This window comes from Rhea americana, unplaced genomic scaffold, assembly GCF_003343005.1.
Source record: "Rhea americana isolate MKP2758 unplaced genomic scaffold, rheAme1 scaffold_343, whole genome shotgun sequence".
Classification (NCBI taxonomy): Eukaryota; Metazoa; Chordata; class Aves; order Rheiformes; family Rheidae; genus Rhea; species Rhea americana.
The window spans coordinates 301,150-313,343 of record NW_028186472.1 but is presented as its reverse complement, the minus strand read 5'-3'; the positions used below and the strand labels follow the sequence as shown (position 1 = coordinate 313,343).

General features: G+C 46.3%; 1 protein-coding gene and 1 long non-coding RNA gene across 5 annotated transcripts in view; one reads left to right on the top strand and one right to left on the bottom strand.

The window, feature by feature from the left end:
• Positions 1–12,194, bottom strand: part of CAMTA1 (calmodulin binding transcription activator 1) — a 421,647-nt gene that overhangs the window by 184,618 nt on the left and 224,835 nt on the right. For all 4 annotated transcript variants that reach the window (XM_085311536.1, XM_085311532.1, XM_085311534.1 and 1 more), the window contains one exon: positions 3,354–3,425. In XM_085311536.1, the coding sequence (XP_085167662.1) occupies positions 3,354–3,425 (72 nt within the window). The remainder of the gene's footprint in view (positions 1–3,353; positions 3,426–12,194) is intronic.
• Positions 8,819–10,981, top strand: LOC146592153 (uncharacterized). Its single transcript, XR_014896658.1, has 2 exons — positions 8,819–9,046; positions 9,550–10,981. It is a non-coding gene; the product is annotated as an uncharacterized LOC146592153 (long non-coding RNA).

The following is a 12,194-nucleotide window of genomic DNA, read 5'->3' as shown; positions in this document are numbered from 1 at the left end:
GCAGTGATACTCATATTTATTCTCCATTTTCAACTGTGGAAGGGAGATTGTATTGAAAAATAGTGTGAAAAAAAAAATAMTTATTGGAATGAGGACATCCTGCCAGTTATGTAAAGAGGAAAACTGCATCTTTGTAAGAACCACCAGTTTTCCTTCCACTTGCACAGGTACTAATTGTCATTAGAAAAGGAGACCAGCACTTCAAGTGCAGAAATATGAAGTTAACCTGCTAAAACAATCAAGTACTTAACTGGCAGCCTGAATTTTAGAGGTGACAAGCTTCTGCCTTTCCCTTGATGTCAGGAGAGAGCTGCAAAATAGTCTTGTTCATATTCTTATGTACTGATTTAAACTCTTAACCCTCAAGTTTCAAATTTGAAAAAAAATACACTTTATTAGTTAAAAATCTAAAAGGAGATTCAGGAACGCTGCAGTCACGCAAACTCCAAATGTACAAACTACCTCCCTGCCATTACTGCGAAGCAGATACACAAAAAGCCCAACTTATCAGAGTTTCTCATGCATCGTAGCAGCTCTATCTTCTAGTCTTATTTGCCTAAATTCATCTTGGAGTTAAACAGAAATAWTGCGTAGGCATTAGAAAGAAGTCATTTATTCTGGACTAACTTTTTCCCCCCAGTTGCATAATCTTGAGAACACGTTTGATGGATGTCCATTTAGGTCTGSAAGATGCTTTCATGAATCAAACTTATGGCTCACAAAGCAAAGGCACATTGTATCTTTATTTCTGAATAAAAGTACGGTTCACTCACCACAAAATGTCCTGCATCACATTTTATAAACAGGCTCATAAGAAATGTACTTCCAAGTCGCTTCTCTCAATCCTAATCAATTATCAGAGTGAAGAAGATGGTCTAAAAGTCATTGCGTGACCACATGCACACACAACACAACGTGAAAGAGCAAGAGCTCAGGTTGTTGTTAAGAAGATCTTAAGGTTCTGCAACGTAACTAACTGGATATAAGCTTGCCAACAGTCACAACAGCAAAATCCAGCAATACTTCCAGACAACACACATGCACACACTAAAAAAGAAATTTAAAACCTGTGATTAAGGAAGGCTAACCTATGCAATAACGACTGCTACAGTGTGGCCAGCCAGCAATGGAGGAGGATCTTGCGACTGCCTCTGGCCGGGCAGCACTCTGGCTGTATGGACATCACTCAGGATGGTGCATCAGTGGTCAGTATCTTGGGAAATTTTCTTGCAGCAAGGTGTGCAAGGTTAGAAAACAATTTCTGAAAGCAAAAGAAAGCTTTGTGGTTTGAAAGATTATAACCACAAGACACACCTCTGTGTCTCTGTTTGACAGAAGCACTTTGCTGCAAGTGAGAGGGCTAACAGTGGTGAGCTGGTACATGCTACCACCTTTGAACACTAACCTTGATGCTGTGGTTACATTTCCTATCTCCTGACCACCAAATGTGGTACTCCACATTTTTCACTGGCTAGCAGTTCTCACGCTCCCCATGCCACCTCTCTCCCTTAAACATCACAGTCTCATTTTAGATTGGAGTTCTGCACTTTGATGTTGAGTCATCTCTTCTGCTTGGAATATAGGGGGGATTCACCTACCTAGCCTGTGAATTGCCTCAAAAACTAAAGTCTTTCTCAAGCTCTTCAGTTTATGTGAAACACTTAATGAGCAGGGCACCTCTTTAGTGATATTGGAAAATTGCAGACCCCTGAGATGACTGAAGCCTAGGCTCAGGGACTGCTGCAGAACAGCAGCCATTGCTCTTGGGAAGGATGTACAGCACCACTGACAAGGCTGCATGCTCCAAAAATTTGATGTTTTGGAATATGTGCTGAGAAAAGGTAAACACCTCTCAACGTGCAAAGTATCTTTGCAATATTTGTACTTCCCAGAGCTCGGAGGGACTTTGGAGAGAGATTCTTCTCACCATCCCCGAACCCAAAATCCTSTTCCTAAGTGGGAACCGCAAGACCAGAGAGGAACCAATCGACCTCCTGTTCTACCCATCATCATCCTCTCTACTTTCACGGAGGACACCTGAGAGAAGCGTTAACTAGGGAAGCACACAGAGTACTAGTTGTGCAGTCCTTGAATATCAGAATGAATTTAGAGTTTCATTTGAATTCTCATGTCACATCATCCATCACAGGCACCGGCAGAGACAGCAGCTAAATAATAAAACAAACAGCTGCCTGCTGCCCAAGGCAAACTGGACTCCAAGTTTAGAGATTTTTTTCAGTTCAGTGCACTGAACTGTGAACTTTCAATGGCTTCTTTAGTTATATCTATAAGCAGCTCCCCCTTCTTAGTACCTGCAACATCTAGCCACATGCACAGGTCAAGTACATCAGAGGGCTCTGCGGAAAATCTGCTATTAGGAAAAGAGCTGAAGGCCTGCAGATCTCAGTACGGCTGCACTGTCTTTTCAGTGAGGCCACAACACCACAGGTCTCCTCYGTGGAGGCCCCCCAACACATGACATTCATATCTAAAGGATGCAAAGACCTCTTGGAAACGCAGCATGTTATGTCCACTGACTGGCCACTGATCTCTATTATTTGTGGGGTGTCTTTCAAGCAGCACTGAAAGCAACAGCTTTTTTTTCTTTTTTTTTAATATGGACGTGTGATTGTTAAACTAGGAAAAGAAATTTTCCATTTACTTCTTACACAGAACCCATTTTTCTCAGGACTGTGGAGGTTTAATTTTTAAAACAGTAATATTATTACAATATTTGTCAAGTACTTCTTCCTAACAAAAGAAAACAAAATGCTTGCATGTGCTTAGCATTTGTAAGCAACAATAACTTGTCAATATGAATAGCTCAGCAAATCTATGTTTAGCATTCTTGGTTTGTCAAATGTCCACCCCAGGTAAAATTCAAAAGATGGATATGAGAACCTATCACTTACCACAGCCTATAGCCTAATATCAGGCCATAAYCTAAAAATGGCAGAACAAAGATGAAAAATCTGCCTGAAATTTCCAAGGGCTTTATTGTGCCCACACTAGTGAGAAGAAAAAACATTTAATAACTCAACAAAGCTCCCCCTTCCTAAACTCCTTACTGAAGGAAGATAGTTCTKTTCCCTTTTCATGCCCGTTTGCCACATACTTTGCACTAGAAGAATTCCAAACAGAACTCTGTTTAGGGAATATTTAAGCTGGCACCCGCTTTATATTTGCTGGAAATTTACATATAGAATAATCTAATACATCTCTAAACAAAGTTGCGCTATTTTAGGAAAACAGAGGAGTAGCTGAGCCATAGCTTCCACAACACCAATGAAAACTGCAGCCATCCGAGTTCAAATAGAGTCATACCCTGAGAAAGGAATTTAACATCACCTTACCTGGAGAAGCCAGTAGCACCTTCTGTGAAATGTGGGGATGATGGAGGAATGGACATAACAGCCATACAAACACTAAGGACAAAAAAAAGAGAAAACGGTTACAGAGTCAGTAAAAGAAAACATTACCCAGACGATAATCCAGTTTAAGAGACAGCACTCAGAGGCCAGGGAGCAACAGAACATGGTGTTTCTGTTAGGCTGGTATCTTCTGAGGTCGGTCCATAGCATTGATCCTGCTAATAGAGCAGAGTAACAGATCATGTGCTGCCAAAATTTTACGAGGATGTTTCTTAAACATCATAATGTGTTGAAGAGAAGTCAAAGAGTAYGCAAAGAGGAATGTTCCCAGCTCAGAAGGCCAGTTCTCCATAGCAGGCACTGCCCTCAGACTTTAAGAGGTTTGACTCTCCCAGCTCAGGTCACTGTGCAAAACAGGACATGTTCAAAGGCCCCTTTGATCTACCAGTGTGTAATTCAGTGAAGTGGGATACAGAGCATTAGCGATCCCCATGCCACAGTCCAAAAGCCTCTAGGCAAAACCTAAGGGAGCAAGAATAAATTACCATTGCGTAGTCTAGAGCCCTTTGCAGTGAATCAGTTGCAGGGTTTGTCCTGCTCGCAGCTGGACAGCCCAGAGCTGGCTGACAGAGGCTTCCTCGCGTTACCAAAGCACCACGGTGCCATCGCTGTACCCCGCGTTCCTGCACACACTCCGCAGCAGGAYGGCTGAGGAGCAATGAAGTCCTCCATTACGCGGTTTCCTTGCCCTCCACCAGAGATGCGCTTGCGTTACCAGGGGCATAATGGGAATCAAAGTACTCGACATCCTAAATCAGCATTGCAAACTGCAGCAAAGGCCATCAGAAACACTCAGTAGGCTAGCCAGACCCTCTTAATAGCCACTTCTGAGATAAGGCACAGCATTCMCCCAAAGTTGAGACTCACCTACATAAGAGCTGAACAAATCACATCTCCCTACGTTGCTCTGAACCCTGGTGCAACAAGGCAGTGAGTTTGGTATATGCATCTCAATCTTTGCTCTAAGATTTTCTTTAAAAAAAATAAACAACAAAAACCTCCTTTCCATGGTTCATCATCTGGTAGACATAAACTGAAAAAATGCTACCAGGTATTATTTTATACAACATGCCAAAATATCACTTTCTTTTTAATGAACTCTGACTAACTGAAATGAAAGGGAATCAYCAAGGCTAAGGGATTCTTTCTGCAGGAAAATCAGATTTGCAGTAAGTTGAAACTTTTAAACGTTGCTGTCAATTGGGAGCTAAGCCCAGTACAAACCAACCAACCAAAATCAAATTAATTTAAAAGATGGTGGTACAACTCCTGTCCGCAAAATGTATTTATTATTAAGAAAGCAATATTTTTCTCTGACTTTGTTGGCTTTTAATATAGCGCAGCTGGGGGATGGGGACAGCTGTGCGTGCAATGATATATTTCCCTCTACCGAAAGCGATTAGTTTTCCTTAAAGGTGAGATTGCAAAAATTGAGTAATCTGCTTGTAGCTTTCCTTAGATACTTCTCCTGAAAGATCGTGGATCACATGTATTTTAGGCATACCAGTACTCTGCAATTACAGAAGGARGAAACCACGTGGCGAGCTCTGCCACGCTCTGAATACCAGAACTCCTGAAGACTGTCTGCGGTAATTTAAACGTTCATTCTGTGCAAATACTAGCAACCCGAACGCCGTCGGCTGAAAGGCTCCGATAAAACAGATCTACCGGCTGAACGCGTGCCTTATGCCTGAAGTGCCGAAATAAATATCAAAACTGAGCAAACTGCGAGTTTCTTGCCTTTAAGGTTGCTTGCTATTAAGAAAAAACCCTCGTGGTTTATGTCCTTTCCCTCAATTTTTAAGTTCTGCGGCAACTGCAAGTCGCGACGGCCCCAGTTCTGGTAAAACCGCAGCAGGACCTCAGACCGCGTCACCTGGAGCTCGAGCAGGCGGGAGGCCATGGGGCAGCGCGGGGCCCGCGGCAGCGCAGGGCGGCGTGGGGCAGCGCGGAGGCCACGACGATGCAGAGGCCATGGGGCAGCGCGGGGCCCGTGGCAGCGCAGGGCGGCGTGGGGCAGCGCGGAGGCCACGACGATGCAGAGCCATGGGGCAGCGCGGGGCCCGCGGCAGCGCAGGGCGGCGTGGGGCGGTGCGGAGGCCACGACGATGCAGAGGCCATGGGGCAGCGCGGGGCCCGTGGCAGCGCAGGGCGGCGTGGGGCAGCGCGGAGGCCGCGGGACAGCGTGCAGGCCGCGGGGCGGCGCGGGGCGGCGTGGGGCTCGCCGGCCCCTGGCCGCTTGCGGGAGGCCGGCGGCAGCATCGCCTCTGCCGCAGAGCCTCTCCGGTCAGCCAGAGCCCAAAAGGATTAAGGACTCGGGGCTTCGAGCGCAGAGTCATTCTTAAAACACAAATGACAGATTAATAACRTTTTCAAACACGTCTCGGGTGTATTTCACACAAGAGGGGGACGGAGAAGAAAAACTGAAGAAAATACTCCTGGGAAAAGCTGGACGTTTTAATCCCGCCGTCCAGCCCGGGGAAGAAGCAGACGCCGTTTGCTCAGGACAGTCTCCGACAGCGACTCCTGGCCGCRCCGCGGCCTCGCGGCTTATCCCACGGTTTTAAYGCTCGGCTCTGCCGCCTCGGAGCTGCTCCCCCCGTTCGGAAAACGGCTTTGTGGGTGCAGCATCGCCGAGCGCTTCCCCGCGGCGGCTCCGGAGGCCCCTCTGGAAGGATCCCCCGAGCCTGCGCTAAGCCCCTCGCGGGGCCGGCGGGGAGACCGCCGCTCGCCCYGCACGGCGGACAGCAGAACTGCTCCGCATCTCCAAATCTGGCTTGTGCGAGGCGCTAGATGCGTCAATAAATGAATTAGATAGAGGCATCCCACCTCCGTGATTTTTTCCCAGCATTTCAGTAAAGCATTAAGAAAATCCTAACAGTGCACAGAATTTATAAAGCACCCAGAATACAAAAGTGATTTCTCTTTTCTTTTCCTTTTTTTTTTTTTTTTTTTTAACACAAGTGGCACAGGATCTAATCTCGCATTAATGTTTTGAGTCTACATGTCCTAAGTTAAGTAGGTAGAATGAAGCAGATCCCTGGCAAACCACAGGGAACTCTTCTTCATTGAAATTATATTTTAGTATTTGAGAATTAACAGAGCTGCAGAAAATTTCCAGCAGAAGAAACAGATTTTGATAAATACAGTTTCCAGAATAAAGACATCATGAGTGACAACAGCAATAAGAACCTAAAAGAATTTTGGGGTAAAAAGGCATAAAAACCGCGTTTAAAACATAAACAAAAAATCTCAGAACAGTTAGCTTCATTGTTTTGCAAGATTTCCAATGTAATAAATTAAGCACTACAGGATGAACTACAATTTGATAACACAGTACATTTGGATTTACACAGCGAGTCAGCTGTGCCATGAATTCAGTCCAGCGCAAGCTTGGAAAATAAACAGCAAAAGCTTTTTCACCTGGCSAGGCCTCTACGTGATCTATGGGTGCTTCACGTGGGAATTTGCACCATTTCCCCAGAACTCTCCTGGCAGTGCTCCAGCTCTGGATTTCCATGCATCCCTCTTCARATTTTTTACTGAAGAAAGGTGAAGGGATGAACAAACCACAAATCTCCACTATATATGGGCGCACAAATGTGTTATGTGGCATGAAAGGGCAAATAAAGTAAATAATTTATCTCCCTTTTTGTAACATAAAGAATATAGAGCACCCATGGTATTTCTGAGCTACAACTGAGAAAAGCAAAATTATCAAGCTGTAAAAATCTTACAGGCTAGATTTTTGGATGTTTAGCACTCATGATTGAACCAGGTTTTAAGGAGAGTCRGGCCTGTCAGGTTCTGACTCCAAATGCCAACGGCAGCTACAGCTGGCACAGGCTTGAGGAAATGCTTGGCAAAGTCGGGCATGTACCAGTCTCCCCTGGAGAACAAAGCACACAGAAACCACGTAAAAACTCCAGTTTCACAGCTCACAGGGCTTAAAACCAGCTTCTCCCCAAACATCCTGTAGGTCACTGGTGAAATGACCCTGTTCATGAGGACCACCACAGGGGCTGGGATGGTGCAGCAGCAAGTAATTACATCAGATAACTGTCAATACACGCAGGAATACTACCCTCTTTCTGTTCATGCTTCTAATTTTGCGGCCTGCTAACGCTATACGATGGGTTGTGAGATGCACACAAAAACTAGAAGAGGCAGTCAAAGAAACAACAGGGCAGGAAGAACTCATATCTGAGGAAAAAAATCACAGAATCACAGAACGGCTGAGGTTGGCAGGGACCTCTGGAGATCATCTAGTCCAAACCCCCTGCTCAGGCARGGCCACCTAGAGCACGTTGCGTAGGAYCGCGGCCAGGTGGGTTTTGAGCATCTCCAGAGGAGACTCCRCAACCTCTCTGGGCAACCTGTTCCAGTGCTCTGTCACTGGAACCAGCATACGTAAGGTAAGTTTTACTGTTACAAACRAGAACCATCTTGTGCCAGGAGCAAAGGAGATGTGCCTCCAGCACTCCTGTGCCCAAACGAGAGGCTGATGCAGAAGTTAAAGATTGCAAATTCAGAAAATGTTAATGCCAAAAATACCCCACTGATCTCAAGAGGGAAAAGTGTGTGTAGCATTCAGTGGGAGAGGTGGCCTTTCTTCCCTGCAAATGCAACGACCCACACAATGAGCAGAGGACGTACTCGCATCCCTCGGCTGCGACAGACACTRAAGCAGTCCTGGGCCTTTGCTGGATTCCTAGTGCCATCGATGGCTTCTGTGACTTATGCATTTTTAATAGGCCTACGTAACTCTGGCACCACCCGGGTTCTCTACACGCAGCTCATGCAGAGGCTGGTGGTGCCCTAAGAGCAGAGGATCAGCCCTGAACTGCTCCCTAGCACTGCCCCTCGGGAGAAGGAAATTGCTATTTGCAAAGCACGAGGCAATCTCTTCCTGGAGCCCACTCTGGACACACTGCCAACCGCAGCAACAATGTGTGGGCAGTAAACATCAGGATGCCATTAGTCTTACCTTATTCCCCTCATTTTCACCCCTGAGATTCACAGTTTCCCTGCTAACTTTTCAGAAMGAAACTGCAGTTTCTTGAGAGACTTAGCCTTTTATCTCCAGGTTTCTGATTTAAGCCTAGCAGAGGACAKAGTACCTCAAAGCTATACTTATCTGGGGGGGCTTAGTGGCATGCATCCGCCAAACACAGATGGCAGACCTGAAGGGCGGATCTGGCCGCCTTTCCTACATTTGAAAAAACAGTAGAGACTGAACCTGCTTCTGCCTCACACCAGGTCCAGGCCACTTGGTGGAGCTGCAAAATGCCTGGTSGACGGAGAGCAGATCAGGCAGACGTGTGGTGGAGCCTTTCCCTCCGCCCTGCGGTCTCCCTCCTGAAGCCCTTCCAGCTCTTGTCCATAAGACAGCCTGTCCCTCCGGGAGCGGYGGGGGCTCTCAGCCCAGCCAGCACTCCCAGGAGCTGCGGCGCGGGGCAGCCACGCGGCCGCGGTGGGGCAAACRCAACCCTTCAGCCGCTCTCTAGGCACTCGATGCTTTTCCTCGCCAAACTCCCCGAATCTTCTCTTCCGAAAACCTGCCACTGTGCTTCTGACCGGAATGAGATCAGCTGTCTACACTTACCACCAACGCTGTAATTAATTAATGTTGTGGTGTCCTAAGTTGCATTCCTTGCATCTGCTTAGGAGACAGGTAACCGCAGCCGACACACTCAATGCATTTAGTTAAAGGAATCTTTAAAATGAATTCTTGCTTAAAACTGGCAAAAGGGTTTTCACTAGCTGGGGGCTTTATTTATTTATTTATTGGAAAGGTAAAAGATGCCGAGGCGTGTGTGTCTGTGGCTATGTTAATGCTGGGCTGGGCTCCCAGCCAACGCATTAAGTGAAATCGAATTCCTGAAACCAGCTTTAATCAGCAGATTTTTAAGGCTAGAATTACTCTCTCCTCTAGAAGGCTTGCCAAGGTTAATTCTGTCCTGAGCATGCAGAATTAATGGGGTGGRCAGAGAGGAGCATTTTTTTCGTGATATTCTTTCAAGTTTACAAAAATTTCTACRAGGAAAGAAATAGCATTTCTGAGCCATCTGAAGAGAAAAGCACTTCAGCAGCTTATTGATTTCTGCTTTGAAAGCAGGTACAGATATGAAAATGCCAGCTCTGTYACCTCCCGGCCAAGGCTCCAGCGTGGCAGCAGGAACAATTTGCCTCGAAAGGGAAGCGCGCAGCAGCCCCGGTCTTTCCCACGGCGGGCTCGCTCTGCGGCCGCAGGAAGCGGGAACGACGCCTACGGCAGCAGCGGCACCGCAGCCACGGCTCCTGCCCGAGCACGCTGCGGTCACCTTCCAGGCAGGGACGGGCTTTCCACCTTTGCGAGTTACGTGAGCTTCAGAGGTTTAAATATCAATAATTTCATGCACAGAAAAACCATTGCCCCCCTCCACATACACGCCCAGCTGGCAGAAAAGCAAGGAAGGAGGAGGTCTCTGTCAAAGAGCACCATAAAGATGTTTCCCGAGAGGCAGCAGTCAGGTCAGAAGCCTACAGAGCAGGAAAGAAATACAAAAGATGCAATTGGAATAAGCCACCGGATGTCTGCAAAGGTGAGCAGCCTGCCCCTTTGGCCGTTAGTTTACGCCTCTCAGGAAGACACCAGCGGTAACTTTTTTTCCCCACAGAGAGGTGTGAATGTCAGCACAAAGCAATCTTAGTAATCTCGCCCAATTTGTATGAGCCTAAATAGGAAGCTTCAATGTGGAAAGAGTACAGACCTTGTTCTGAAATACCCTTGCAAGGATCCCTTCATCCTCTCCTAAAGTAATTTGAGGTATCTGAGGGCTGTCTAGAGCCAGTGCCCACTGCCCAGGCGACTGCAGCCACGTTAAAGCACACCGAGCCAGTCACCATCTGCAGAGCAAAGCCACCATCTCCACTGCAGCCCCCTGCCACCACGGAGGGGGCAATTCCCACGCAGTACGAAATCCATACGCAGCTCTGGGAGTGCCCAGTCATAAGCAACSTTTCTTGCAGTCCCTGTGCTGCTCCCAAGGGCAGGCCCTGCCAGCTCTGCTTCACCTCACACCTTTTCAAAATCCACTGGTAATTAAAGAAAAAGGGGCTTTCTATGCCAGACAGACAGTCCTACAATTAGAATTGCCCATCCTTYCATTTACATGCAGTTCACATCTCGATTATCAAACTGTTGCAAACTAGTAGAAAAAAAATCAAAGCACTAGCCAATTTTTTTTTTATCCTGAGATCCTTAAAATGATTGTGGCTTATTTAAAAATAATGCAATAATGCTGAGGTGTTCTTCCTTACCAGGAACACCTTGGGAACGAAAATGAAAAAGGAGAATCAAAAATTCAAGCTAGGGCTGGACAGGCTTTGAAATTCTTCTCCCCACTGAGATACACTGGTAGATACTTAAAAAAATAAAAACTATCTAGATTTTGTTCAGATTTCCACACTGAATTCCCAATTCCCTTAATAAGAAGTTAAATCAATCTTTAGAGAACAAACCACGTAAGACCTGTGGCTCTAAAATATTAAAATATACTTGAGTCATTTTTATGCTATAAGGCTCCAACTTATAAATATCCCAGCGGCTTGCACACGTCAGAAACATATTGGGGGCAGGTTCCAGGGGAAAAAGYGCGTCCTTTGCCTCCTTGTTGCAGCGCTGGGCACCGGCAATCTCCCCTCGCTCCCGACAGGCATCTGGCTCTGACGTCCCTTTCTCCCTACGCCCAGCAGCCTGTTTCTCAGGTCTTCCCAGTTTCTTTGGGATAGGGCTGAAGAGCCAGAGGAATTTACCCGACAGGGAAGGGGCATGCTTTCCCTACGCCAGCACCCAACAATGCAAGATTTACAGTGACGTCCCTAAGCAAACAGTCTTTTAAAATAAACATACTCATGGCAACGGCAACAAAAAACGCTCCGAATAATAGAAACTATCAGACGAGTAAAAGCCACAGAAAAGGACAGAACAAAAAAATCTACTTTGCACGAAACCACTAAACCCTACCAAAAAGGTAGGGACAGGGAACTGGGAGAGAGCAGGATAACAACTGTTTTAACAGCTTATGGCACTGACTGCCTCACTGGATGAAAAGCCACCGTGGCTGTTCTTAGGTCTCGTATTGTTAAGCAACATGTACTTAAGTCTAGTAATTAATAATACCTCTGTTAAACCACTGARCTGCACTGTGTCTCATCCTGTAAATCCACCTACATTTTCAGAGCTTCTCTACCTATTTTCATCACGGAGTAACATTGCTTCTAGCAGCAGCAACTGCTACCACGGATCAAACCTCCAACTGTAAAGCCAGCTGAGGCTTTAACTTTACTCTTAATGCTAAGACACAGGTCTCTTAAACTAACAACTGCACCTGCACCCAGTCAAGYTGTGCTCTTAACCTTGGCCTGCATGTTACCTGCTTGGCCACGCTACATGCCACCCCAGGAAAAGACACACTGCAGAATTTAAGCTACGTAATAACACGCAGACTACGTGTGGTACAAGTTTCTTAGATATCTAAAATGGGAAACCAACAGCTTTTCTGCTGCCTGGGACTATTCTACTAGTTTAAAACATGAGCAGCCAGGCTTCAGTATAGCACTAACCAGCACAACYGTAATACTGAATCTCGCCGGCGTAACGGAAAGGTTGTGCGGCTTGGAGCCTCCACGCATTTGAGGGTAACGCAACCCACTCTCGTTTTGTGGGGTGTGAAAGGACACCCCCAGTGCTTTTCCTTTGGATGGGAATATGGAAAAGAA